Source organism: Oncorhynchus mykiss, chromosome 28, assembly GCF_057628025.1.
Source record: "Oncorhynchus mykiss isolate SJ-2025 chromosome 28, ASM5762802v1, whole genome shotgun sequence".
In the NCBI taxonomy this organism is placed as follows: Eukaryota; Metazoa; Chordata; class Actinopteri; order Salmoniformes; family Salmonidae; genus Oncorhynchus; species Oncorhynchus mykiss.
Window position 1 is genome coordinate 9,313,295 of NC_143049.1, and position 26,621 is coordinate 9,339,915.

Sequence of the window (26,621 nt, forward strand, 5' to 3'; positions counted from 1 at the left end):
AAAGCATGACCCTCCTCCATTTTCCTCTGGGTAACAATTGTGTAAACCACTCCCCAACTACAAGTGTATAGCTTTTTTCTATAGTTGAAAGTAGACTTGCTTCTTCTGTATGTTGCTCAACACCTGAGGTAAGAGAACAGATAGGGAGGGAGGGAAAGTGGGGATGTAGGAGGGGCGCGTTTCGAGCTTCAAGTGTGCAACATCCCACCCAAAGCCCGAGAGAGCCAGCATAAAGTCAGACATCACTTCACTCGTTCGTGAGTTCCATACCCTGGAACAAACAGGCTGCGTTACCGGGACAAATAACGGTGTTCGTTTTCAGTCACACAGAATTAAACCATTTTCGCCGCGATGGGGTTGAGATTTATACAATGTATCTCATATCTTTCGCTTCTCCTTCACCTGGAATGGACGCACGTATCGGCTTTCAACCTGGACACAGAAAACGTAATTGAAAAGAAAGGAGAGCCCGGGAGCCTTTTCGGCTTCTCTCTGGCTATGCATTGGCAATTAAATCCGTTGGATAAAAGAATGTAAGTCTCCTTATTTTTTATTTGTATTTATTTTTCCGTTTAAGTTGCGGAGTTAACCGCTAACAGGTTGTTGCTACTGTAGCCTAGTGTTATTACTTCAAAGGCTCGCAGGTTCATCGCAAAAGTTTATCGTCTCAACATCATTGTTCCCTTCATTCGGGAATCATTTTCACTAGTTAATTAACTCCGATTTCTGGTTGTTTTGGTCTTGACATTTCGTTAACGTTTCAGATCGGCATGTTTTTGTAACGGGTTAATTATGGGTGAGTTTTACAGCTTTTGCTGCCCTTTGCAGGCTCGTTCCTGTCCGTGCGCGGCTCCAATGTCATGAATAGGTCATGAATTTGGCAACACACAAAAAAGTCTCATGATTCCAAACCACTTACTCTGCTCTATAGATGTATACTAGCTCCGGGTAGAAATAGACCTTTGGGGGAATTTTCACTTGGGCACAGATCTTGTTAGGATAATTGTATTTATGGTTCTCAGCATCCTATTATTATTTGCAGCACTCATGTCATGTGCACCTTATGCCGTGTGTCCTCAAAGTAGAGTAAAGCCAGCCTATACTGTAGATGGTGAATGTCATTGTCGCTTGGGTCAAATACTGTAAAAGTTAGCCTTGTCCCTAGGCTATGGGCGTGGCAAGCTGCAGGGACTGTGCCATTGTGTTAGTCAGGGTAGCGTTAGATGGTGTAAAAGCAAATATTTAAAAACATTTTATTTATTTATTATTTTACCTTTTATTTAACTAGGCAGTAGAGCCATATACTGTACATCATTGTCTTTAACCTCAAACCAGCTGAGCCGTAACATTTCCAGACAGTGTAGTTGACCTCGAAGATAACTGCTTTTGGCCAAGTGACAGCACCCCCCAACAATGTGCTGTCTACCATGGGAAATAGAAGTGACACCCTTCTGTAGTCTTACCATTAATCTCCTGCCTAATTTCACCCTGCTCCTTGTAGCACAGCAGGGCTATCCCTCATCTGCCCTCAACACTCTGGTTAACTACTGACTTAGGATCAGCTGTCTGCACCCCAGACCCCATTCTATACATCATGTGCTCAATGACTATACTTATTCTAGACCTGTTGTTATGGACGACGAGTCATTGGAATGGATTTGTGTTTAGAATAGATTCTACCCTTTTAAACAAGGTGTTGAATGTAATGGGTTGAAGTCATTATAGAGTCTTAGGTCTGTAACTTTCTGTAATGGGCCTTCTTAGTTCTGACCTGAACTTGTCTGAACACACACGCAATTTGATGTACCAGTTTTCGTCTGTGTCTATTTTAGAGGCACGTGGTCGTCAGCCCTGTGAACAGTCAGGCGGTAGAGACAGAAAGAAACACGTTCTAGTTCAGATTAAAGTTGAGGTTTCATACCCTGAGATTCCCTCAATGAGTTCTCTCATGTAGAAAACCTGACAGATGTTTATACAGGGATCAAAAATGGATTTTGAATTGAATCCATGTACAGTGTTTTAGGAAAGTATTCAGAACCCTTGACTTTTTCCACATTTTGTTACATTACAGCCTTATTCTAAAATGGATTAGAAAATGTTTTTCCCCCTCATCAATCTACACACAATACCCTATAATAACAAAGCGAGAACAGGTTTTCAGATTTTTATTTCCATAACTATTCATAAGTATTTGCTATGAGACTCAAAATTGAGCTCAGGTGCATCCTGTTTCCATTGATCATCCTGTGGTAAATGCAATTGATTGGACATGATTTAGAAAGCCACACACCTGTCTACATCAGGTCCCACATTTGACAGTGCATGTCGGAGCAAAAACCAAGCCATGAGGTCAAAGGAATTGTCCGTAGAGCTCCGAGACAGGATTGTGTCGAGGCACAGATCTGGGGAAGGGTACCAAACATTTTCTGAAGCATTGAAGGTCCCCAAGAACCCAGTGGCCTCAATCAATCTTTAATGGAAGAAGTTTGGAACCACCAAGACTCTCCCTAGAGCTGGCCGCCCGGCCAAACTGAGCAATCGGGGGAGAAGGGCCTTGGTCAGGGAGGTGACCAAGAACCCGATGGTCACTCTGACAGAGCTCCAGAGTTCCTCTGTGGAGTTGGGAGAACCTTCCAGAAGAACAACCATCTCTGCAGCACTCCACCAATCGGGCCTTTATGGTAGAGTGGCCAGACGGAAGCCACTCCTCAGTTAAAGGCACATGATAGCCCGCTTGGAGTTTGCCAAAAGGCACCATGAGAAACAAGAAAGTGTGAAGTCTGGAAGAAACCTGGCACCATCCCAACAGTGAAGAATGGTGGTGGCACTATCATGCTGTGGGGATGTTTTTCAGCAGCAGGGAGTGCGAGACTAGTCAGGATCGAGTGAAAGATGAACGGAGCAAAGTACAGAGAGACCCTTGACGAGAACTTGCTCCAGAGCGCTCAGGACCTCAGATTAGGGTGAAGGTTCACTTTCCAGCAGGACAACGACTCTAAGCACACAGCCAAGACAACGCAGGAGTGGCTTCGGGACAAGTCTCTGAATGTCTTTGACTGACCCAGCCAGAGCCCGGTCTTGAACCCAATCAAACATCTCTGGAGAGACCTGAAAATAGCTGTGCAGCGACGCTCCCCATCCAACCTGACAGAGCTTGAGAGGATCTGCAAAGAAGAATGGGAGAACCTCCCCAAATACAGGTGTGCCAAGCTTGTAGTGTCATACCCAAGAAGACTTGATGCTGTAATCGCTGCCAACGGTTCTTCAACAAAGTACTGAATAAAGGGTCTGAATACTTATATAAATGTTATGTTTCAGTTTTTATTTTTATACATTTGCAAACATTTCTAAAAAGCTGTTTTTGCTTTGTCATTATGGGGAATTGCGTGTAGATTGAGGAGGGAAAATAAGCCTGTAACCTAACAAAATGTGGGAAAAAGTCAAGGAGTCTGAGTACTTTCCGAATCCACTGTACCTTTCAGGAACACAGACTCTAAAAGCCTATTTCTGTTCCATATGCCCTCAGGACATGTCTCTCATTAACACTGAATCAGCAGGTCTGAGTCATACGTCCCCAAATCCTAACCTAAATTATGGGCAAAATGCTGGCCTTAGACATCAGTGTATGCATGAACAGCCAAGTGATAGTGTGTTTTGTGTGTGTGTGTGGGCGCATCTGTACAGCGTCACAGAGTATGTGTGTGCCTATTCAGCAGTGAGAGGTGTGTGTGTGTGTGTGTGTGTGTGTGTGTGTGTGTGTGGTTGTGGTGTTAAAGTGGTGACTGATGCAGTGCAGTCTGTGTATTAGAAGCTATGAGGCCTTCCTGGTCTTTTGTAACTGTTTCCGCGTGAGTCGGCACATTGTTGGTAACAAACTGTACGCACGCGCAAACTCACACATACTGTGTACACAGGCACGCATGCACGCACACACACACACAGACGTGCACACACTGCACTGCAGGAGTTGAAATCCACAATGGTAACCGTTGACTGACCTTGGGCGAGTGGATTCTTCAGTGTACAGGACACTAAACTTGGCAGCCATACGTCATCATGATATACACAGTATGTAATGCTGCCAGAGGCTACACTTCTTACCTGCCTACCTCAGTAGATCAGGATTCCAGACTGTCTGTGCTGTCTGGGAGGTGTTTCCGGGGAATCTAGAGTGTGTGTGTGTGAAAGGTGAGTCATACGTCTGTGCCACGCCTGAAAGGTTGCTCCCGTTCCGCCAAACTGAGCCCGTGCCTCACAGGTGTGTGTGTTTTGTGTGCACGTTTTTTTGTTTTGTTGATACCTGCAGGCAATGGAGGGATCTGTTTGGCACGGGTCTGTGGGGGGTGGGGTCAGGTGTGTCTGTGTGTCTCACGTACACGCTGAAGAGCAAGGGGTTGTGTGCATGTGGGTTAGGTCCCAAAGTCGGTCACAACTGCACAACACACTCTCTCTGTGTGTGAGAACGTTTTAAAGTGTCACAGAGAGAACGAGAGAGGAGGGAAGGAGGGAAGGCTGTGACAAAGAGACTGAGGTAGAAGTAGAGAGAGCGTCTTAGTGAAAGTGTATGGGAGAGGTACAACGGGCGTGTGGGAGAGAGAGAGAGAGAGAGAATCCATTCCAGCATGTTCTATAGACAGATGTCTAGGGTGTAGAGCTGTGAGGTTCCTATGTGCGACAGATCTTTGATCTCTCAGATCCTGGATAGATAGGAGATTGATTTTAGTGGGAAGGTTAGGGTTAGAGTTCAAAGGTTTGTTCAGAATCCTGGGAAAAAAAGTGCTAAGTGTATGCAATATTTTATTGCTATTGTTGGACTACGTTACATGTACAGCATGTGAAAAAATGATCACGTGTACGCGCACACACACACACACCTCTCCCCCAAACACACCTCTTTGTCTGCCCGTTCTCTCCTGCCTGCAGGCTGATCCAGGTTAGCTCAAGTTAGCCAACATCAAAGCTGAGGAGTGGTGGAGGGATGTCTGGAGGAATGCTGACAGCATAAATCACCTTTTACAGCTGGGCACCAAATACACACAGTCGGTCAGTTACTCAAGCCACGCTGTCTGTCTCCCACACCGACCTGGTACTAGGTACCAAATGGAAGAAAACGGACTGGAACAGGGAGGGACTACCTGAACTTGTCCAATAAGAAGCACAAAGCGCTTTGTTACGGCGTACTCTCATTAACACAACCCTGGGTTCATATCAGTCCTGGCAAGGAGCATAGAGAACTTGGCGTTAAAATGTCAAGAGTTCTGGAATTCATTAGGGTTCTGTCAAATGTTCTGGGATCCATTTAGAACTGAAATGTTCTGAAAGTTTCACTGATGTTGATCCACAGTTGCTTGGTAACAAGATGTGGTGGTGCATATAGTTCCTCGATTTGGTGTTTCTTTCGGCTGTTGGCTGTTTGGCCTCATTGTGTGTTTGTGAAAAGAGAGAGAGAGAATGGCGGTTTCTACTGTTTCCCTTTGCTGTGTTGTTTGTTCATACACACACACAGCTTTATTTTTTGGGGAGTAAAAATGTTTGAAGCATTAAAAAGTCCTATTTTTCCAAACCCTACCCCGAAACCTTAACCTAACGCGCACGCGTGCACACACACACACTGAATGTTTATCTTTGTCCTTCCTGTGGATTTTATTCTCTACTTCCTGTACATGTGGTGAATGATTTGGAGAGGCAGCTGTGTCATTAGCCATTATCAGTAGAACAATACACACTCCCTCTCTTCACACTCCCTGTCTCCCTCTCACACACTCCCTGTTTTACTACCAGTGGCAGGCTACTGGGTAATGGGCCTCGCATGCGTTACATTGCCCAGACATCAATTAACAATTGAGACCACGTACAATTCAAACATTCAAACATTTATATACTTTTACTGCAGCCACTGTGTATACCTGGGTAATTTATCTGTGTAGTTATAAACCATGATGTGCCGCGCAGCGCAGTCTGAGGAGTAGGTCCAAGTTGTTCCTAACCACTGATGCAGGGTCAGCTCTTTTCTCATCCCCTAATGTTTTAGGGTAGGATTTTGAGGAGGGTAATGTGATCCTAGACCTGTGGTTAAGTGGCAACTTGTACCTTGAGTGTAGTCTGAACCCAAGGAACCACAGGGTTTACCAAACTACCGTGTGGGCGTGGCTAAGGGGATGCCTCTTCCTTCCGCCTATTCTCCTCACTTCCTGTTAGTGTATGTGTAGCAGGGGGCAACACGAAGGAAGCTCATTGTTCTCAGATCAGTGTTGGAGCAGTCGTTTAATTACCTGGGCACGATTCCATTCATTTATTTTCACTCACACCCTTCTATTCTCCCCCTCCCTCCACATGTTCTCTCCACTCTGGGAAATCTGCACTGAGGCCCAGAGGAGTCAGCACCCACATGACTCTCTCCCGCTCTCTTTTTCCTGTCTCAATTCAAATTCAATTCGAGGGGCTTTATTGGCATGGGAAACATATGTGTACGAGCAAGTGAAGTAGATCATCAACAAAAATGTTTTGTCCCCAGTCAACTTAAGAGGAACCAGTGAGTTTCTGTCAGCTCTTGGCTGAGAGACCAGACATCATGGTGTCATGCTACACACACAGAGCAGTTATAGCAGGCCTCTTATTAATGTGCACGCACACTTTTCCAACTTATATGAGTTTGTTAAAGAAACTAGCTCAAGCCCAATGCCTAGGCTTTAAAGACGGGTGTTTTCGTACAAAAGCATTAGCAAGGTTTAGCAGGACATGCCCTCAACGTCAGTCCTTCGTTCCACATATTGGGGAAGTTGCCAGAGCTGAGGAGGATGTTAACGAGTTTAAGTATAGCCAATTGGAGTATGTGGTCTGTATTTATGATCATTTCATTGAGGATACCGTCAACACTACAGGCCTTTTTTGGGTTGGAGGGTTTGTATTTTGTCATGTAGTTATTAATTCAATGTAATTGGAGAATCCAGTGGGTTCTGGTAGAAAACGTAAAGACAGGAGTCTTTAATAGTTGATTATAAGATTTGTATTTGGTCATGTATATGTTTTTGCTGTTTGTTTTTTGTTATAGAGCCAAAAAGGATTGGAGAAGTGGTTTATCCATAGATTTCCGTTTTGGATAGATAACTCTTCATGTTGTTTGTCTAGTGTTTTTCAATTTTCCCAGAAGTAGTTCGATTCTATGGATTCTTCAATTACATTGAGCAGATTTCTGACCTGCTGTTCCTTCTTTTTCCGTAGTGTATTTCTGTATTGTTTTAGTGATTCACCATACTGAAGGCATAGACACAGGTTTTCTGGGTCTCTATGTTTTTGGTTAGACAGGTTTCTTAGGTTTTTGCATTCTTTCTTTGCATTCTTCATTAAACCATTTGTCATTGTTGTTATTTTTTTTTAGGTTGTCTGCTTGAAATGTTTTTATTTGTTAGGGAAGCTGAGAGGTCAAATATACTGTTTAGATTTTCTACGGTCAAGTTTATACCTTCACTATTACAATGAAACCTTTTGTCCAGGAAATGGTCAAGAAGGGATTGAATTTGTTTTTGCCAAATTGTTTTTTGGTAGATTTCCACACTATTTTCCTTCCATCTATAGCATTTCTTAATATTATTCAGTTCCTTTGGCTTTGATGCCTCATGATTGAGCATAGCTCTGTTCAAGCAGAGTGATCTCTCTCCTATCTCTTTCTTTCTCGCTCTTAATGAGTTAACCACATTAAAGGCCCCTTGACCCCAAACACACCTCTGTTCACCCACGTAGGTATGAATACGAGTTGTGTTCAAAACAGGTGGGGTTTTCTTAATCTAATCGAGTACTTACACCATAGAAATCAATCTAGTATGGCTTTTTTTAACCTTTTGATGAAAGACCCTTGAATGAGAGTTTTTCAAGGTCAAGTTCAAGTGCATTGAGACCCACATAGCAATCAATGCAAACTGAAATCCATGAACATGACAAATGGCCTATCCCAAAATCACAGCAAGGTTTATAAATAGATACAAGGTAAAACAGGCCTGCGCTAAAACCATGTGATTTGTATGACAAGGCATTAAGCATTTCTATGCATTGAACTCCTTACAAAGCTTCAGTTCATTTCATGACTGACGATTGTCATCAAGAACACACACACACACACACACACACACACAGCCTCAGTGATGGGGAACTTCGATATGCTGCTGTGGGAAACCTTGAGTAATGCATCGTGGGTACTGGGGTGTGGTGGCTGTGACCCCTCTCTAAGAGCCCCTCTTGTCTGTGGTTCCATAAAGACATCCAGTGAGTGTGGCCCCTCCCTGGAGTGTGTGTGTGTGTCCACTCTTGAGTGTGCATGTGTGTGTCTCCATTCCACTTTTTCTTGTGTGTGTGCCCACCCTTTGTGGATGAATGTTATCGCTGAGTCGCAGTTCTGTCCAATCATGAAAGCGCTCTTTGTCTGAGGGGTGCTGGGGAGGGAGGGGGCAGATCATGGGAACAGCAGTTTGATTGAGTGCGTGCATGTGTGTGTGTGTGTGAGACACTCTCTGATGTTCTCTGTTGAAAGGGAGATGCTGTGTGACTCAGGGGGAAAGTGAGGGGGGAGTGCCGAGGGCTGCTGACAGGCTGGTTAAGATTATCGCAGGTGTCAAAGTGTAGGACTCCACATTGGCCCTGATCTACTCACCGACTGTAGCTTCCTCTTATAATAATGGGTGTATGGTGGTGGTTTGAATGATGACCGCTTTGTAAAATGTGGATCGGACATGGACAGGGAGTAATGTGTGTACCAGTCATGTTGTAATATTGCTGTCTGTGTGTGTCTGTGTTTCCTGTATTCAAAGATGACCTTGTGGTGCGTGTTACAGGTTGCTGGTTGGTGCTCCAAGGGCCAAAGCTCTGAGAGGTCAGAAGGCAAAGATCACAGGAGGACTCTACAACTGCGACACCGCTTCCACTTCCTCCAGCTGTAGCCGAGTGCAGTTCGACAACGATGGTGAGCTCACCTCTAAACACACGCACACACATTTTCGGTCGTCGTCTGTCCACACAAGTCCTTATAAGGCAATCACTAGATATTCAGCAGTTGATCAGGATTTGATGATTTCTGTGTGTGCAGAGGACGTGAACACCGAGAGTAAGGAGAACCAATGGATGGGTGTAACAGTAAACAGCCAGGGGCCGGGAGGAAAGATTGTGGTAAGTGTGTGTGCGTGCGTGTGTGCGTGTGTACATGAGTGGGTTAAATTATTGACCTGATAGACAGCTCTGTTAACCAATCTCTCTCTCTCTCTCTCCCCCTCCCTCCCCCTCCAGACGTGTGCCCACCGCTACCAGCGGCGTCTGTTTGTGAACACAGCCCAGGAGTCTCGTGACATCACAGGGCGGTGTTACGTGCTGAGCCAGGACCTGACCATCGGTACCGAGTCTGATGAGGACGGAGGGAACTGGAGGTTCTGTGAGGGGCGGGCACGCGGCCATGAGAGGTTTGGTTCATGCCAACAGGGTCTGTCTGCCACCTTCACTAGGGACTACCACTACCTGGTATTTGGTGCCCCTGGAGCGTACAACTGGAAAGGTGGGTGGAGAGCGGGAGTGTGTATGCCTGATAATACGGGAAAGGCCTACCAGAGGGGTAGATGGACCATGTTGCTTACACCTATCTCATCCTTTCAGATCTATGAGGTCCGGCTCAGGGGATAGAGCTCAGGGTTGGGATAGAGGTCAGGGTTAGGCCAGGGTCAGGGTTAGGTAGATTAGATTAGCCCAGTCTACATGGCCCCTTCTTCTTTTGTCAGCTGATGCTCGAATCTATGAACCGCTGTGACCTCTAGTGGTGGCAAAACCACACTGATAAAACATTTTTTTTTTTAGATTAAGGTCATGTCATCGTGTACATAACTTTCCCCCCCCAAAAAAATTCAGCTCATGATGTTTCATGTTTTTAAGTGACTGTTTTTCCATTCATTATTTGCTTGTGTTGAGATGTTTCTCCTCGGCTTATCATCTCCATGTTCCCCTTCACTTCCCTCACCCCCCCCCATCCCTCCAGGGGTGGTGAGAGTAGAGCAGAAGAACAACACTCTGTTGGAGATGGGCTTCTATGACGACGGGCCCTATGAGGTGGGCGACGAGAACCGGTTAGACCCAGACCTGGTCCCCGTGCCCGCTAACAGTTACTTGGGTAGGTACATCTAAACTCTTTCGTTCCTCTCTCTCGCCCTCTTCTCTGTGGGTCCAGGTGTGCTCTTCACCACCACCGTGTCCAGCTCCAGTGTTGAAACAGTTTGTGTACAAGTCACTTCCTCCTCAGATTGCTATGGAGACCGACGTAACGGGCCAATAGCTACTTAGGTTTGTATGACTTCCTGCGCGATGACATCATGCTCTCCATAACCAATCAAATGACTCTGTGCACTAGTTATCATCATGGGCGGTGAAACATTGTGCTCGTCATGAGGATCAGCCTGAGCTGGGTGTTATGTTGATTAAAAAAAATATATTTTTATTGAACCTTATTTAACTAGACAAGTCAGTTGAGAACACGTTCTTATTTACAATGACGTCGAGGTGATCTATAAATCACCTCAACCTCCAACCAACTGGGCTTGAACATGTCCACATGATAGAGAGAACAGTGAATCTGTACAACATCTAGCTTTGGCCCGAGTGCGGCATATGGATGAGATCATTCATGTTTTGGGAATGTTTTGGGAATGAGTCGGTGTACACTGACTCATTCATTGATTGATTGATTGATTAAATGTGTCTCTCCTATCAGGCTTCTCTCTGGACTCGGGGAAGGCCATCACTAAGAAGGGTCAGCTGACCGTGGTCGCCGGTGCCCCGAGAGCCAATCACAGCGGGGCAGTGGTGTTGCTAAAGAAGGAGACCGAAGCGTCCACCATGTTGTCACCAGAGCACATCCTGGAAGGGGAAGGGCTGGCCTCGTCGTTCGGCTACGACCTCGCTGTGGTGGATCTGACCGGCGACGGGTACGTCTCGCTTGTCTCTCGTTCTTTCTCCCGATCGTCAACGAGGCAAATCTATACACTGCCCTTCCCATGTCCACCTTCCCGTCATAAGCAGTTTCTCTCCACGTGGGAGGATGTCATTTGGCTCGAGCCTCTCGGATGATCTTGGAGTTGAGGCGACTAGTTCCGTGCTGAGATGATCTCTCTCTGCTTCCTCCGAGTCATTTCTTGCTCCCTCTCGGTCTCTCTGGCTCTAGGTGGGAGGACATCGTGGTGGGAGCCCCGCAGTTTTTTGAGAAGGACGGGGAGGTAGGCGGAGCCATTTATGTCTACGTTAACAAGGGCGGAGACTGGAGTAAGGTCACGCCCACCAGGATAGACGGACCTCGGGACTCCATGTTTGGACTGGCCGTAGAAAACCTGGGAGATCTCAACCTGGACGGCTATCAGGGTAAGGGGCGCGTGTGTGTGTGTTGATAAATCTGTCTTTGCCTTTGTGTGTGTGTGTGTGTGTGTGTGTGTGTGTAGACGGTGTGTAATCCTGACTCTCTCTCTCTGCCAGACATCGCTGTGGGAGCACCCTATTATGACAGTGGGTCAGGGAAGGTGTTCATCTACCACGGCTCAGCTCAGGGCATCAACATCAAACCGGCGCAGATGTTGTCAGGGGTGCCATCGGAGACAAAGCTGTTTGGTTATTCTCTAGCTGGTAACATGGACTTGGACAGGAACTCGTACCCTGACCTGGCCGTAGGATCTCTCTCCGACTCTGTGTTTGTCTACAGGTAACCATGGCAATCAGTCATCTAGCCCACAATGTTTTGTTTGTACATTTCTACATTCCATTTGTTAATACCTTCTTTTTTGGGGCCACTTTCGTGACCTTTAAACCTTTGACGTCACTCCAGGACTCGGCCGGTCATTAGCATCCAGAAGGTTGTCAAGACAACCCCAAAGGAGATCGATCTGACTAAGAAAAACTGTGGCAACAGCATCTGGTGAGTGTGCTGTTTATCTGCAGAATATGGACAATGAGAAACCATTTAAGCCATATTCATAAATACAAATGACTTTATGTGTTTCCAGCTTGGAGGTAGAGGCCTGCTTCTCCTACACCGCCAACCCAAAATCCTACAGCCCCAGACTGAGTAAGACAACACCTTCTGTGTTATGATTTCTTCAGTCGGCTTTTTAGGCCTTAGACCAGTATGCAATGGTAACTGTCCCTCTCTTTCTCTACCGCTCTCTCTTCCCCTCTCTCTCGTTCTCTCTCCCCTCCTCAGCGGTGGCGTACTCCTTTGAGGCGGAGGCGGAGCGTCGGAAGCAGGGTCTCCCTCCCAGAGTGACCTTCTCCACGCGTTCCAGCGACGTCAACGACTACCAGTCCACCGGTGTTCTCATCCTCAGTGGGCAGGGCAAGAAGGAGTGTGTCACCGCCAGACTCACACTACAGGTACTAGATCCCAACTCGCACGACTCGTGACACTGCTAACAGTAAGAAAGAGGAACGGGTAGCAAGAGGGGAAGGAAGAGATCGATATCTCAAGACGGTCTTTCACCAACCTTGCGGGTAAAATATGGACAAGAATCAGTCTCCTCTATCCTTTGCCAGTGATATACCAGTGATATACCAGTGATATACCAGTGATATACCAGTGATATACCAGTGAAAATACCAGTGATATACCACGTATCTCTTATCTGTACTCTGTGTCTGTCACCTACAGGAGAACATTAAGGACAAGCTCAGGGGAATCCCCGTCGACGTTACCGTGGAGATAAAGAACTCCAAAAGGAAAAGAAGAGCGCTCCCAGAACTCCCGCCCATCCTCGACTCCAACGAGCCTATCACGGCCCGCGCTGAGGTGACCAATAACAACCATGGCCTGCTCTAAAGCCCGTTCCCTCTGGTCTAGTGTGAGTCTGTCTGATCGGCATGCTGTTCCCTGTGTGTGTAGGTGAGCTTCCTGAAGGAGGGCTGTGGCAGTGATAATGTGTGTCAGAGCAACGTACAGCTCCAGCATCGCTTCTGCTACAGAGAGCCCAACAAGGACGTCTTCCATCCACTACCTGTGTGAGTAGAACACATTAACCTGTCACTAACCAACACCTGGGTGAGTGGAATCAACGCTGACATAATCTGACGGTGTCCTTGCAGGGAGGATGGGGTGCCGGTAGTCTCCCTTAGCGACCAGAAGGACATCGCCCTGGAGATCACGGTGACCAACCAGAATGGAGATGATGCCCATGAGGCGGCGTTGATTGCCTCCTTCCCCCCCTCGCTCTCCTACTCTGCCTCCCGCTCTGCACCCAATGCGGTAAGTGACACCTCTCCTCTTCTGTCACACGCTCTCTCTCGCTCCTTCCCCTCTTCCGTTCTTCAGACCGGTTACCGAGTTGTGACAGGCTGTTTTGTCGATTGCAGGACAAGCAGGTGATCTGTGTGACCAATACGAACGGCTCTCAGGCAGACTGTGAGCTGGGGAACCCCTTCAAGCGAGGCTCAGAGGTGAGAGACGCCGAGGCCGATCACCATCACCAGATAAAAGGGCATGCGCCCGCTGACGTATCCGTCTGTGTGTTTTAGGCGACCTTCTACATCATCCTGAGCACAGCAGGCATCTCTCTGAACACCACAGAGCTGGAGATTGACCTGAAGCTGGAGACGTGAGTATACGCTGCCCGCCTCCCTCTGCGATGAGATACTGCACGGCTACATTTGACCAACGGTGCTGATTTGACCTCTGACCTTTCAGAACGAGTGACCAGCAAAACGTGGCCAGAGTCAAGGCCAAGGCCAAAGTGGTGATCGAGCTGCTGCTGTCCCTCACAGGGTACAACCATATGATTTGCCAGTTGCTTACTTTGATGTGCTTTCATGTGCTTTTACACGTGGGAACCAAATGTGTTGTCGCACCGCCCAGCATCGGAGCGTGAGCATGACGATGTTTGTGTTCACATTGTGTTTCTTGTTTTCCCAGAGTGGCCAAGCCCTCCCAGGTCTACTTTACTGGAGAGGTCAAAGGTGAGAGCGCCATGCATTCCGAAGGAGACATCGGCAGCCCCATCGAGTACGAGTTCAGGGTAAGCCTATTCGTTTGCTTCTTTTCCGGAATAATGACATCATTATCAAACGGGTGCATTTGTATTTCACTATAAACTGAACTCACCTGACCTTTGACTGCCTTTTGATTGACAGGTGATTAACCTGGGGAAGCCCCTGAAGACATACGGCAGCGCCGCCCTGATCGTCAATTGGCCAAAGGAGACGGTGGAGGGGAAGTGGCTCCTGTACCTCATGAAGATCGACTCCAGGGGTCTGGAACAGATCACCTGCTCCCCTGAGAGAGAGATCAACTCACTCGCCGTCAAAGAGGTTAGGAAACACTGCAGTGGTCAAACTCCAATCTCCTTGGACCTTTCTGGTCCCAAAGCAAACAAACTGACGGTCCCAGACCCTCTGTTGTTCTCACCAAGGGGATGTTTGTTCCGAGTGATCTTCTGTCACACTCTGTTTAGGAGCCGAGCAGCACCCGGAGAAGACGAGCCGTAGTGGAGACAGACAAATCTCAGGAGGGAACCATCGCACGGCTGACTGACAAGAGGAAATACACTACTTTGGTAACACAACCTTCTCTCCCAGTAGCTCAACGTTTAAATGTGGTATTAGTCGTATACGAGCTCTACTGTAAAGTGTGTGTGTGTGTGTGTGTGTGTGTTACAGTCGTGTGAGGATGGGGCAAAGTGTGTGGAGATTCGCTGCCCTCTTCAGGGCCTGGACAGTAATGGAGTCATCCTGCTCAGATCTCGCCTCTGGAACAGCACATTCCTGGAGGTAAGACACGCACCTCTCTCTGCTATTTGACCGCACCTCCCTCTGCTATTTGACCGCACCTCCCTCTGCTATTTGACCGCACCTCCCTCTGCTATTTGACTGCACCTCCCTCTGCTATTTGACTGCACCTCCCTCTGCTATTTGACTGCACCTCCCTCTGCTATTTGACTGCACCTCCCTCTGCTATTTGACTGCACCGTGTGTTCCTGTCCACGCTCACCTCCCTCTGCTATTTGACTGCACCTCCCTCTGCTATTTGACTGCACCTCGTGTTCCTGTCCACGCTCACCTCCCTCTGCTATTTGACTGCACCTCGTGTTCCTGTCCACGCTCACCTCCCTCTGCTATTTGACTGCACCTCATGTTCCTGTCCACGCTCACCTCCCTCCGCTATTTGACTGCACCTCCCTCTGCTATTTGACTGCACCTCCCTCCGCTATTTGACTGCACCGTGTGTTCCTGTCCACGCTCACCTCCCTCCGCTATTTGACTGCACCTCGTGTTCCTGTCCACGCTCACCTCCCTCTGCTATTTGACTGCACCTCGTGTTCCTGTCCACGCTCACCTCCCTCCGCTATTTGACTGCACCTCGTGTTCCTGTCCACGCTCACCTCCCTCTGCTATTTGACTGCACCTCGTGTTCCTGTCCACGCTCACCTCCCTCTGCTATTTGACTGCACCTCCCTCTGCTATTTGACTGCACCTCCCTCTGCTATTTGACTGCACCTCGTGTTCCTGTCCACGCTCACCTCCCTCTGCTATTTGACTGCACCTCCCTCTGCTATTTGACTGCACCTCGTGTTCCTGTCCACGCTCACCTCCCTCCGCTATTTGACTGCACCTCATGTTCCTGTCCACGCTCACCTCCCTCCGCTATTTGACTGCACCACGTGTTCCTGTCCACGCTCACCTCCCTCTGCTATTTGACTGCACCTCCCTCTGCTATTTGACTGCACCACGTGTTCCTGTCCACGCTCACCTCCCTCTGCTATTTGACTGCACCTCCCTCTGCTATTTGACTGCACCTCGTGTTCCTGTCCACGCTCACCTCCCTCTGCTATTTGACTGCACCTCCCTCTGCTATTTGACTGCACCTCGTGTTCCTGTCCACGCTCACCTCCCTCTGCTATTTGACTGCACCTCCCTCTGCTATTTGACTGCACCTCCCTCTGCTATTTGACTGCACCTTGTGTTCCTGTCCACGCTCACCTCCCTCCGCTATTTGACTGCACCTTGTGTTCCTGTCCACGTTCACCTCCCTCTGCTATTTGACTGCACCTCCCTCTGCTATTTGACTGCACCTCCCTCTGCTATTTGACTGCACCGTGTGTTCCTGTCCACTCTCACCTCCCTCTGTGATTCCCAACAGGAGTACTCCAAGCTGAACTATCTGGACGTGATAGTGAAAGCCTCTCTCAGAGTGGACGGAGCAGCCAAAAACATGGTCCTAAAGAACGCAGAGACACAGGTACTTGGCCAGTTTCACATTTCGAACACACAAAAACCCACATTTCCCTTTCTGCTGACTTTCTGTTGATGTTGTCTTTTCTCAGGTGAGAGTGACGGTGTTCCCAGAGCGTCGTGTGGCTCAGTACGGAGGACTCCCATGGTGGATCATCCTGGTAGCCATCTTGTTAGGGCTGCTGCTGCTCGGCCTGCTGGTCTTCCTGCTGTGGAAGGTAAGACTAGAAGAGCCCGGATAAATGTCACTGTTTACAGTATATACAGTATGAATACACACACACACACACATACACACACACACACACACTAATGCAATTGCTTCTCTTTAGTGTGGTTTCTTCGGGAAAAAGAAAGAGGATGTGCCACCCTCTGACAAAGAGAGATTGACATCTTCTGACGCGTAAAAGAGGGCGAGACGCTGTCTCTGGGGTAAACACATCTATACCCACCTATACATGCCCGGGGGCACAAAGGATGGGACGGAGACAGTGGCAGACTAACTATCGCTGGAGGGGGGAAACGCTTTCGCTAATGAACGAGCAAAGTAAAGGGGCTCAGAGCTACGAAATCAAATGCAATGGCTATGACGAGGATGGAACGGAATGTTACAGGGCTCCGCTGACAGGTTGCTGTAGAAAAACACTTCTAGTTTCTGCTTGGAAATGGCCTTCTTTCGAACTGTTGTTGTTGTTGAGTTATGGACAGTTTACACGCATGGCCATGTGGGATGAATGCTTACTTTGGTTGAAAAATCATTATGCCAATGTATATGAACTGTTCTCCTATCGCTCCAAAGACCTTTTGGGTTGGTCCTTGCCGTCTTCATCTCTCTCCGTCTCTGGTTTCTGCTTCTGTGGTCGCCATTGGAACTTCAAGCACTTCCTGTCTGAAGGCTCTGAAGTGGTTCTCTCTCAGCCTTGGTTTATATGGGCGTTGCTACATCACAGCTTTTCTGCATGTCGGACCACCGATGGCTCTGTATCGCCTCCTACTGTTCAAGAGCCTCACTCACATCTCTGCCCTTAAAGGGATAGCACACCCCAAAATCAAACATTGTTTAAGACTTTTCATAGTTTGATGTGAGGGTGAGCTATTCCTTTCATGTTGTTGAGAGGCTCCAAACTGCTCGTTACTGATTTTCTATGTGCTGTTTTTTTTTGTGTGTGTGTCTGTTGCCGCCAACAGTGTGGGTTTTTCAGACGCTCCAAGTACGACGACAGCGTTCCCAGTTACAGTGCGGTGCGGATACAAAAGGAGGAGAAAGACCAACTGGGAAGCCTGGAAAAGAAAGCCTGGATCACGAGCTGGAGTGAGAACGAGAGTTACTCTTAACAATGGTGGAACACTGGAGCTCCTGTTACCACAGACATTGATCTGACGATTCCAAGGCCCCCGCGCCACATTGTGGACCACAAAAAAAATGTAGGAAAAAAAAAACTATTTGTAGAAAAGCTTTATTTGTGTACTTTAAGGACAGATGACGACAATACAGTACAGCAGCAGGTTAGATAAGGTGAAGTAACACTTCATCAAATTGTCCCTTTTTGGGGATCAATTAAGTAGTACCTTGTCTGATTGAATTTTATCTTGATAGTGACATCCATGTTGATCACTGGACAGAAAGAGAAGATTTATGTGTGTTCTTTAACATTTTGGGTCAAGAATCCCAGCTGTCTCTCTTTCAAAGCTCTGGACATTGTTTTGTAAATGTACACTTACGGAACGGGCTAGAGTGTTTTATATGTTTTGTATATTTTGAAGAATGTGTATTTATTGTATGAGGAGAATGTTACCTACAAAGTACTCCACTGGCCAAATCATTTTTCAGGAGTTTTTTTTTCTTCTCCAAGATATGGAAGGATGGATGCCTCAAATCACAAATCATCTCAAAGCCATTTGGGTGTGAGGACAGTTAGACACATTTCGCATGTTTAACTGGGGCCATTTTTCGTCAGGTTATAGCAGCAGCTAATCAACAGCTTTCCCATTCACTCTTTCTGTATTATTTATATCCATGTACTAACGTCACCATCCATAACTGCTCAGAGAGAACGTTGTGAACGTTTAAGTATTCGATTGTTGAGATGGACCAGTGAAGCGGAGTGAGTGAGTGGGGAAACGACATATTGTGGCTCTTCTAATCGGTCACGTTAAATCAGTGTTCATTTTCAAGGAAGTGAAGAAATTCTGCATTTGTTTTGTTGTTGTTGAAGTATTTAAACAGGGCCCATTCAATGACTTAACGTGGAGGATTTGTCCAGTGACAGCTGTTGACAATGTAAAGTAAAAGTGTGAAAAATTGCCGTGATTTGCTAAATAAATGTTTTTACATCCTGTACAAATTCACATCCATCTTTTTTGTTACTTTTATTACCTCATGGAAATGAAATTGAACCTAAATGTTAAAATGCGGTCTTTACAGTCAGAAGTTAAGTCTAAGATTGAAACATGATTTATTACCTCATGGGAAACATTCACAGCTTAAAATACAATATAGCGCTTAAATGTCATCAGCTGTACAACATGCATATAGAAACAAAACACTTAAAATAAATAAAGTATATTTCCCCCAGTCGCGGTGAGCCTAATAGAAGTAGGACTTCTCAGATAAAAAGTTGTGATTGAAGATCGTTTAGGGGTCAGAGTGCAGACTTCAGCAGAGGGACTCTGTTCTGACCTTTTTACCACCACATCTGTCCTCCCTTCCCACCGTCTCCTTTCCTTCACTCTCCTTGCTCCTCGTCTCCTTTCCTTCACTCTCCTTGCTCCTCTTCTCCATTTCATTTTCCTCTCTCTCCATTCCCTTCACTCTCTCCTTCTCCAGAGTCTTCCTCATCTCCTTCAGCCTTCTCCTCAGAGCAGCACGGTCACTCTGACTGCACACCCCCAGAGCCTAGAGAAAGAAAGGGGGGTGGGGGGAGACTTTACTTTATGTGAAACTATGGGCTGATCCATATGGAATGAAATCATTAATCTAAGGGACGCGTCACAATACTCTTCATTAGCCCCCTTTCCTAGCTGGTCACTGATCAGGGAAGCCCATTCGGTCCTTTCATTTATCAGAACACTGAAGACAGAAGGTGAGGAGAGGATGATGTCTAACAGTATTAAGACATAGCCCTCGACTCCCTGTAGAACAAACCTACTTTGAGTTTGTTGTTGTCCAGATTGAGGAGTTGCAGCCCATCCACACCATTGGCTGTGAACTTAACTGCATATTGGTCCATGCTAATGCCAATCAACCACAGACAGACCTGCTGATTGGTCCATTGGTCCAGGGGTCGGCTTTGCCATTGATTATCGTTACCAACTTGGACAGAGTCACTGTCCAGAGTCTACAGAGAGGGACAGACAGATGGACAGATAGTTTGACACAAACGCAAAACAGTTAAAAACAAACACCTTAATATTCCATCACATTCTGTGTCGTTCGGGGAGGGGGGGGGGAAGTAAACCACAATCCAGCCATATGAACCGAGGAGAAAACAATCAGGGAATGGTAGAAAACTAGAGCAGAAATCAGGTCAGAGAGAGAAGGGCGATAAAGACAGAGAGAAGTGGAGAGAGGATGGAGTGAGAAATAGAGGGAGACCATGTGAGAGACAGAGAGACGCACCTCTGAGGAGGAGAAGGTGAGAGTTTGAGAGCGCCCAGAGAGAGACACATCTGATATCATCCCTGACAGGAGAGCAGAGCTGGTACTCCCTGCATCTGCAACACTCAGTCTCTAGAATGAGCAAAGACGTGACTCACACACAACCAACCGCACAGTACAAAATGAAAGGCCCCAGGTGAAATAAGCATGCAAAATTCATAAGCCACATACATTATTGAGTTGGACAAGTGCTTTGAGCCAAAATGAAATTTGAAGTCCAGGGTAGTCGGAGATGAAAGCCCAGGTGTGCGAATGCGCGCCTCCCCTCTCACCTGGCAGTCTCTACTGCCCCCGGTGGTCATGTAGGGTAGACTGCTGCTGGAGACCGACCTAAGCTTCTCTCTCTCCCTCTTCAGCCTCTCCCGGCCTCGCTCCCCGAACCAGGAGAAGGGCAGGCAGGACGGCATGGAAGTGACAGAGCCTGAGGGAGATACACCACTGCTGGGGTTATCTACCAGGTCACCACACGAACCCCTGGGGACAGAGAAAGACAACACAACAGTCAAATAGAGGAACGGCAGAAACACTTGAAAGACGAAATGTCATGTGTGTGTAAATAGAAATTGCTGTACATGGTGTGTGTGTATAGTATTGACTGGACGCCGTTTTCTCTGCTAGTTCCGTAGTGTGTATACTATTTATTTTACCTGTGGTCCAGGGACCTTCTCTCGTCCTTCTCACTCTTCCTGCCTCTACTGAGAGACTTGCGGAGGCTGCTAGAGGGCAGAAGAACAGAGGTTAGAGGACAAGGTGGAACTATTACCACATTTCGCATACATGCACTACATGACAAAAAGTATGTGGACACCTGCACGTCGAACATCTCATTCCAAAATCATGGGCGTTAATATGGAGTTGGTACCCCCCCCATTGCTGCTTATAACAGCCTCCACTCTTCTGGGAAGGCTTTCCACTAGATGTTGGAACATTACTGCGGGGACTTGCTTCCATTCAGCCACAAGAGCATTAGTGAGGTCAGGCACTGATTTTTGGGCGTTTAGGCGAGGTAAGGCACTGACTCTGTCCTCGAACCTCTCTGGCTCACAGTCAGCATTCCAATTCATCCCAACGGTGTTCGATGGGGTTGAGGTCAGGGCTCTGTGCAGGCTAGTGAAGTTGTTTCACACAGATCTCGACAAACCATTTCTGTATGGACATCGCTTTGTTTACAGGGGTCCTGTTCTGTGAGCTTGTGTGGCCTACCACTTCGCGGCTGAGCCGTTGTTGCTCCTCGACATTTCCACTTCACAATAACAGCACTTACAGTTGATTGGGGAAACTCTGGCAGGGCAGACATTTGACAAACTGACTTGTTGGAAAGGTGACATCCTATGACGGTGCCACGTTGAAAGTCACCGAGGTCTTCAGTAAGGCTATTCTACTGCAAATATTTGTCTATGGAGATTGCATGGCAGTGTGCTCGATTTTATACACCTGTCAGCAACGGGTGTGGCTGACATAGCCGAATCCACAAATTTGAAGGGGTGTCCACATACTTTTGTATGTATAGTGTATCTTATCTGCTCAGAAGTGCCTAGGGGAAAGGGGTTAGGTGTTGGTTTGAGAATGAGCTTGCTGTACACTACAACTACACGGGGATCTGGTGAGCAACCTACCTGAAGTCAGGGAATCTTCTCTTTGATTTGTGTGTGGCAGAGGCGTTGTCCTCTTTCGAGGGAGACTGGTCTGGCTTGGGGGTGAGGAGAGAGGATGGGGGATGGGACTGGGGGGTGAGGGCAGACAGAGAGGTGGTGCTGGAGTGGACACGGTCACCTCCTGCTGAGAATGAACGTCCCACCTCTCGGGGTGTGCTCGCAGTCAGAGATTGGCTCTTCCCGTCACAGGCCTGAATCTGGTCTTCCTCACCCTACAGGGAGTGATAGAACATTCAGTATGTCAATGGAATGTGTGTGGGGTATGTGTGTGATATATATATTTATCTGACCGGTCTCCTGAAGGACTCTCTGAGTTTGTCTCGTGAGGGAGGGTGTCTCTTGGTTTTCTGGGCGAGCTGTGCTCTGGCCCTGTGAGCGCTCGTGTCCAGCCGACCCGTTTCAGGCACAGCAATGCTCCAGTCTGCACCTGATACAAACACACAGTCTGAGAGGCTCAATACACAAAGATACACACATGCTTGCACACACAGACACATGCTACCCGAGAGGCAGTGTCTTACTTGAGGTAAATGAGGTGTCCAGCGGTTGGTTGTCAATCTCAGGGACCGCCTCCCCTCGCTCCAGGGGACCAATCTGAACAGAGGAAAAGAAAACACTTCTCACTCAGGTAGTAGCTGTGCACAATAGTTTACGTCATCTCCTCCAGTCTCACCTGTCTCTGTAGTCTATCCACGGTATCTCTGTGTCTCCTCTCGGTCTCCTCCATCTCTCGCCGCAGCTCCTCCTCTCTCCTCTCACTCTCCTTCTCTCTGCACAGGGACAGAAGGAGCATCAGACACGGAGAGAAATATACTTTCTAAACAGGCAGTGAAAGTTCCTAATTGTCTCACAGGGGCATTTTCACGGTGGACTACATTACCCAGAGCTCACCTGTGTTGGAATTCCCTCAGCAGTCTCTTGGCCTTGCTGTATTTGACCTCTAGGCTGTCGAATTGGCTCTGAGTGTCAGCCAATCGCTGGTTCACAATCCTGCACAGAGCCTGGGCCTCCTGCCAGTACCTAGAAGAACAATCACATTCTCCCTCATCACCATCATCATCATCATCACCATCATCATTTATATCACCGCCGTCATCATTTTCCATCGCCATCACACTAAATGAGTGACTGGTAGATCAGTGTAATTGATGATTACTTCTCTAGTTGGTCAGCCTTCTCCTCTCCCTCCTGGACACTCTGCTCCAGCTCATCCTGACGACTCTCCCACAAGGCCCGCTGCTCCTCACAAACCCTCAGCTGGAGGACAAACAGGTGGGTAACCAGTTCCCTAGCCCCATACCATGAACCCCATTCATCTAGCCCTCATCCCTAGACAGTAGACACTCCCCTGAGAAACATCCCCTACCCACTCTACTAAGCACCCAGAAAAAAACAATCCACTTCAGCCACGTTCCAACACCTTGAAGACGCAGCCTTTCTTTTTCCTAAATAATCACTAAATCGAACAATGCCACCGGTAAAAAGGGCCTACATTAGATCGCTTTAACCAATGCTGTCATGTCAGATCCGACCAGTGAAAACACAGGGAAGACGGACAAGAAGAAAGTCTATTTTCAAGGTTATTGGAACATGGCATCTGTACTAATATCTCAGACTGTAGACAGGGACGTCTCATAGAGAGCTAAATGAGTCTGTTCTGAGGGAGGAAGTGTGTGTGTGTGTGTTAGCATGCGTTTTGACAGTCTCGTCAGTGTGACCTACCTTCTCCTGGGCTAGGCAGAGTTGGTCTGATCTGGTCCTGAGCTTTAATTGGAGCTGAGGCGAGACCAGTACACACTTGAAAAAACACTTCACACAACACAATGCAACATAATAACACGTATTAACACTAACGCCTATCAGAGTCCCTCAGATCTCCAGACACTAGCATCTGTTCTGGGACCAATAACATAATGCTTTCTGAGGGGGTAACAGAGTATGTTTTCACCAGAGTGCGCGCACGCACACACGCACACAAAATACTGGACTTCAACACTTCTGACTGACACACCTGTTTGTATTTAAGGCAGAGCTGGGCTGAGTCCAGGCTGGTAAGGTCTTCCTCTTCCTCCTCTTCCTCCTCTGTAAGGAGATCTTCCTCTCTCTCATCCACTGTGCTCAGCCCCAGAGCGCCATCATCACCTCCATTTAGCAACTGAGATGCATAAAACGCCCACACACAGGTATAACCAATAAGGAATGCTTATGTAGAGGGCCTTCAGAAAGTGTTCACACCCCTTGACTTTTTACACATTTTGTTGTGTTACAGCCTGAATTTTAAATGGATTAAACTGAGCTGTCGTGTCACTGGCCTACACAAAACACCCCATAATGTCAAAGTGGAATTGTGTGTTTTTTTTTTTTTTTTGCAAATGAAACTCTGAAATGTCGTGAGTCAATATGTAATCAATCCCTTTGTCATGGCAAGCCTAAATAAGGATAGGAGTAAAAATGTACTTCAGTCACATAAGTTGCATGGACTCACTGTGTGCAATAATAGTGTTTAACATAATTTTCCAATGACTACCTCATCTCTGTACCCCACACAATTATCTGTAAGGTCCCTCAGTCGAGCAGTGAATTTCAAACACATTCAACCACAAAGTCCAGCGAGGTTTTCCAATGCCTCACAAAGAAGGGTACCTATTGGTAGATATATATATATATATTTTTAACCTATATCCCTTTGAGCATGGTGAAGTTATTAATTACACTTTGGCTGGTGTATCAATACACCCAGTCACTATAAAGATACAGGTGGCCATCCTAACTCAGTTGCCAGAGAGGAAGGAAACCACTCAGGGATTTCACCATGAGGCCAACGGTGATTTTAAAACAGTTACAGAGTTTAATGGCTGTGATAGGAGAAAATGGAGCATCCTCAACAGCATTGTAAATTACTCAAAAATACTAAGCTAAATGACATAATGAAAAGAAGGATGCCTGTACAGATTTTTTCTTCCAAAAAAATGCATCCGGTTTTTAATAAGGCACTAAAGAAAAAAACATTAAAAAATACAAAGCGTTATGTTTGGGGCAAATCCAACACATCACGGAATACCACTCTTTCCAAGCATGGTGGTGGCTGCATCATGTTATGGGTATGCTTGTCATCGGCAAGGACTAGCAAGTTTTGTTGGATTAAAAACAAACAGAATAGAGCCAAGCACAGGAAAAATCATAAAAGAAAAACTGGTTCAGTCTGCTTTCCAACAGACACTGGGAGACAAATCCACCTTTCAGCAGGACAATAACCCAAAAGACAAGGCCAAATATACACTGGAGTTGTTTACCAATGTTCTTGAGTGGCCTAGTTAAAGTTGACTTAAATTGTCTGTCTAGCAAAACAGTTGAATATTTCTGTCTAGCAATGATCAATAACAAACTTGACAGCTTGAAGAATTTAAGAATAATGTGCAAATATTGTACAACCCAGGTGTGCAAAGCTCTTAGAGACTTATCCGGAAAGATTCACAGCTGTAATCGCTGCCAAAGTTGATTCTAACATGTATCGACATAGGGGGTTGGATACTTATCTAATCAAGATGTACACTACATGACCAAAAGAAAGTGGACACTTGCACATCAAAAATCTAATTCCAAAATCATGGGCATTAATGTGGAGTTGGTCCCCCTTTGCTGTTATAACAGCCTCCACTCTTCTGGGAAGGCTTTCCACAAGAGCATTAGTGAGGTTCGGGCACTGATATTGGGCGATTAAGCCTGGCTCAATGGGTTGAGCTCGGGGCTCTGTGCAGGCCAGTCAAGTTCTTCCACACCAATTGACAAACCATTTCTGTATGGACCTCACTTTGTGCATGGGGGCATTGTCATGCTGAAACAGGAAAGGGCCTTCCCCAAACTGTTGCCACAAAGTTGGAAGCACAGAATCGTCTAGAATGTCAATGTATGCTGTAGTGTTAAGATGGCCCTTCACTGGAACTTAGGGGCCTAGCCCAAACCCTGAAACTTGACAAACTGACTTGTTGGAAAGATGGCATCCTATGATGGTGCCACATTGAATGTCACCAAGCTGTTCAGTAAGGCCATTCTACAACCAATGTTTGTCTATGGAGATTGCTTGGCTGTGTGCTCGATTTTATACACCTGTCAGCAACGGGTGTGGCTGAGATAGCCTAACCCACTAATTTGATGGGGTGTCCACATACTTTTGTATATATAGTGTATTAGTGTTTTGTGTACATCATGGACAACAAAACAAATTAAATCCATTTGAATCCCACTTTGTAACAACAAAATGTGGAAAAAGTAAAGGGGTGGATACTTTCTGAAGGCCCTGTATACACAGTCTCACACCTACCTCCACTGTAGGTGGTCTCTTGTCCTGCTCCATGTATACACAGTCTCACACCTACCTCCACTGTAGGTGGTCTCTTGTCCTGCTCCAGACTCTGAGTGATCAGACGAGCCACCTCACTCTCCTCCCCCTGCTTCTCTCGGCCTATCAAAAACCTGCAGTGAGAGACAATGACAAATCCTCAGCCTGTGTTAAGTGGTACAACAAATTGGCATAGAGAACATGTGTGTGTGTGTGTGTGTGTGTATGTATATATATATATATATATACACACACACCTGACAGTGCCAATGGTTTTCTTCAGCATAGTGGCAGCAAACAGCTGTGTGACTCCGACCAGACTGACCCCATCCACCTCCACTATCTGGTCATTCACCTGGACACTGACACACACAGAGAGATACAGAGATCTAGGATCAGCTTACAGTATTACACTCGCATCTTACCATTAGAAAGGCATCATTAACCTTAGATCAGATTCTCACCGTCCATCCTGTTGTGTAGCTCCGTTCTCTGTGATGGTCTTAACGAAGATGCCCAGCTTCTCCAGACCCTGGTCAGCCCCTACCCCCATCCCTATTATACTGATACCCAGACCCTCATCTCCTACAGAGAGGGGAGTTCGACAAAAAAAAGAGTAGGTGTAAAAACAAAAGGAGAGAGAGAGATGGGCTGATAAAGGGTGTGAGAGGGAAGGAGAGAGGAATATAAAGAGGAATGGAAGAGGTAAAGGATAGAGGGAGAGAGATAGCAGAGGAGAGAG

The 26,621-nt window shown here is 46.9% G+C and overlaps 2 protein-coding genes across 8 annotated transcripts in view; one reads left to right on the forward strand and one right to left on the reverse strand.

Moving 5' to 3' along the window:
- LOC110508450 (integrin alpha-6) lies at window positions 1-18,572 on the forward strand. 3 transcript variants are annotated; one of them, XM_036966066.2, is made up of 25 exons: window positions 28-533; window positions 8,826-8,953; window positions 9,077-9,156; window positions 9,274-9,535; window positions 10,010-10,141; window positions 10,739-10,952; window positions 11,189-11,382; window positions 11,494-11,716; window positions 11,840-11,929; window positions 12,018-12,079; window positions 12,215-12,384; window positions 12,659-12,796; window positions 12,890-13,005; window positions 13,090-13,249; window positions 13,357-13,440; window positions 13,519-13,598; window positions 13,688-13,765; window positions 13,913-14,015; window positions 14,131-14,307; window positions 14,451-14,552; window positions 14,656-14,766; window positions 16,136-16,234; window positions 16,320-16,445; window positions 16,560-16,659; window positions 17,416-18,572. In XM_036966066.2, exons 1-24 carry the CDS (start codon window positions 352-354, stop codon window positions 16,632-16,634), a joined length of 3,186 nt encoding a protein of 1,061 aa, XP_036821961.2. In that variant the 5' UTR covers window positions 28-351; the 3' UTR covers window positions 16,635-16,659; window positions 17,416-18,572. The 3 variants fall into 3 exon arrangements, with proteins under 3 accessions (XP_036821960.2, XP_036821961.2, XP_090081841.1); XM_036966065.2 differs by lacking the exon at window positions 16,560-16,659 and having other exon boundaries at window positions 1-533; XM_090225715.1 differs by lacking the exon at window positions 16,560-16,659 and having other exon boundaries at window positions 57-533; window positions 12,215-12,378; window positions 12,653-12,796.
- LOC110509208 (uncharacterized) overlaps window positions 17,814-26,621 on the reverse strand; it is a 14,358-nt gene continuing 5,550 nt past the window's right edge. The window contains exons 4-19 of one of the 5 annotated variants that reach the window (XM_036966060.2): window positions 26,344-26,464; window positions 26,137-26,241; window positions 25,917-26,013; window positions 23,552-23,695; window positions 23,263-23,316; window positions 22,697-22,797; window positions 22,432-22,560; window positions 22,214-22,310; window positions 22,062-22,134; window positions 21,831-21,967; window positions 21,502-21,752; window positions 20,533-20,601; window positions 20,158-20,359; window positions 19,847-19,957; window positions 19,377-19,565; window positions 17,814-19,123 (exon numbers count right to left, since the gene is read on the reverse strand). In XM_036966060.2, coding sequence (XP_036821955.2) covers window positions 18,884-19,123; window positions 19,377-19,565; window positions 19,847-19,957; window positions 20,158-20,359; window positions 20,533-20,601; window positions 21,502-21,752; window positions 21,831-21,967; window positions 22,062-22,134; window positions 22,214-22,310; window positions 22,432-22,560; window positions 22,697-22,797; window positions 23,263-23,316; window positions 23,552-23,695; window positions 25,917-26,013; window positions 26,137-26,241; window positions 26,344-26,464 — 2,120 coding nt within the window. In that variant the 3' untranslated portion in view covers window positions 17,814-18,883. The remainder of the gene's footprint in view (window positions 19,124-19,376; window positions 19,566-19,846; window positions 19,958-20,157; window positions 20,360-20,532; window positions 20,602-21,501; window positions 21,753-21,830; window positions 21,968-22,061; window positions 22,135-22,213; window positions 22,311-22,431; window positions 22,561-22,696; window positions 22,798-23,262; window positions 23,317-23,551; window positions 23,696-25,916; window positions 26,014-26,136; window positions 26,242-26,343; window positions 26,465-26,621) is intronic. The other 4 variants (XM_036966062.2, XM_090225714.1, XM_036966064.2 and 1 more) reach the window with 4 other exon arrangements.

Coding starts and splice junctions, on each gene's coding strand:
- LOC110508450 (XM_036966065.2), top strand. CDS start 352: ATGGGGTTGAGATTTATACAATGTATCTCATATCTTTCGCTTCTCCTT. Junction 13,599..13,687: donor ATTGACCTGAAGCTGGAGAC/GTGAGTATACGC, acceptor CTGACCTTTCAG/AACGAGTGACCAGCAAAACG. Junction 14,767..16,135: donor GGAACAGCACATTCCTGGAG/GTAAGACACGCA, acceptor GATTCCCAACAG/GAGTACTCCAAGCTGAACTA.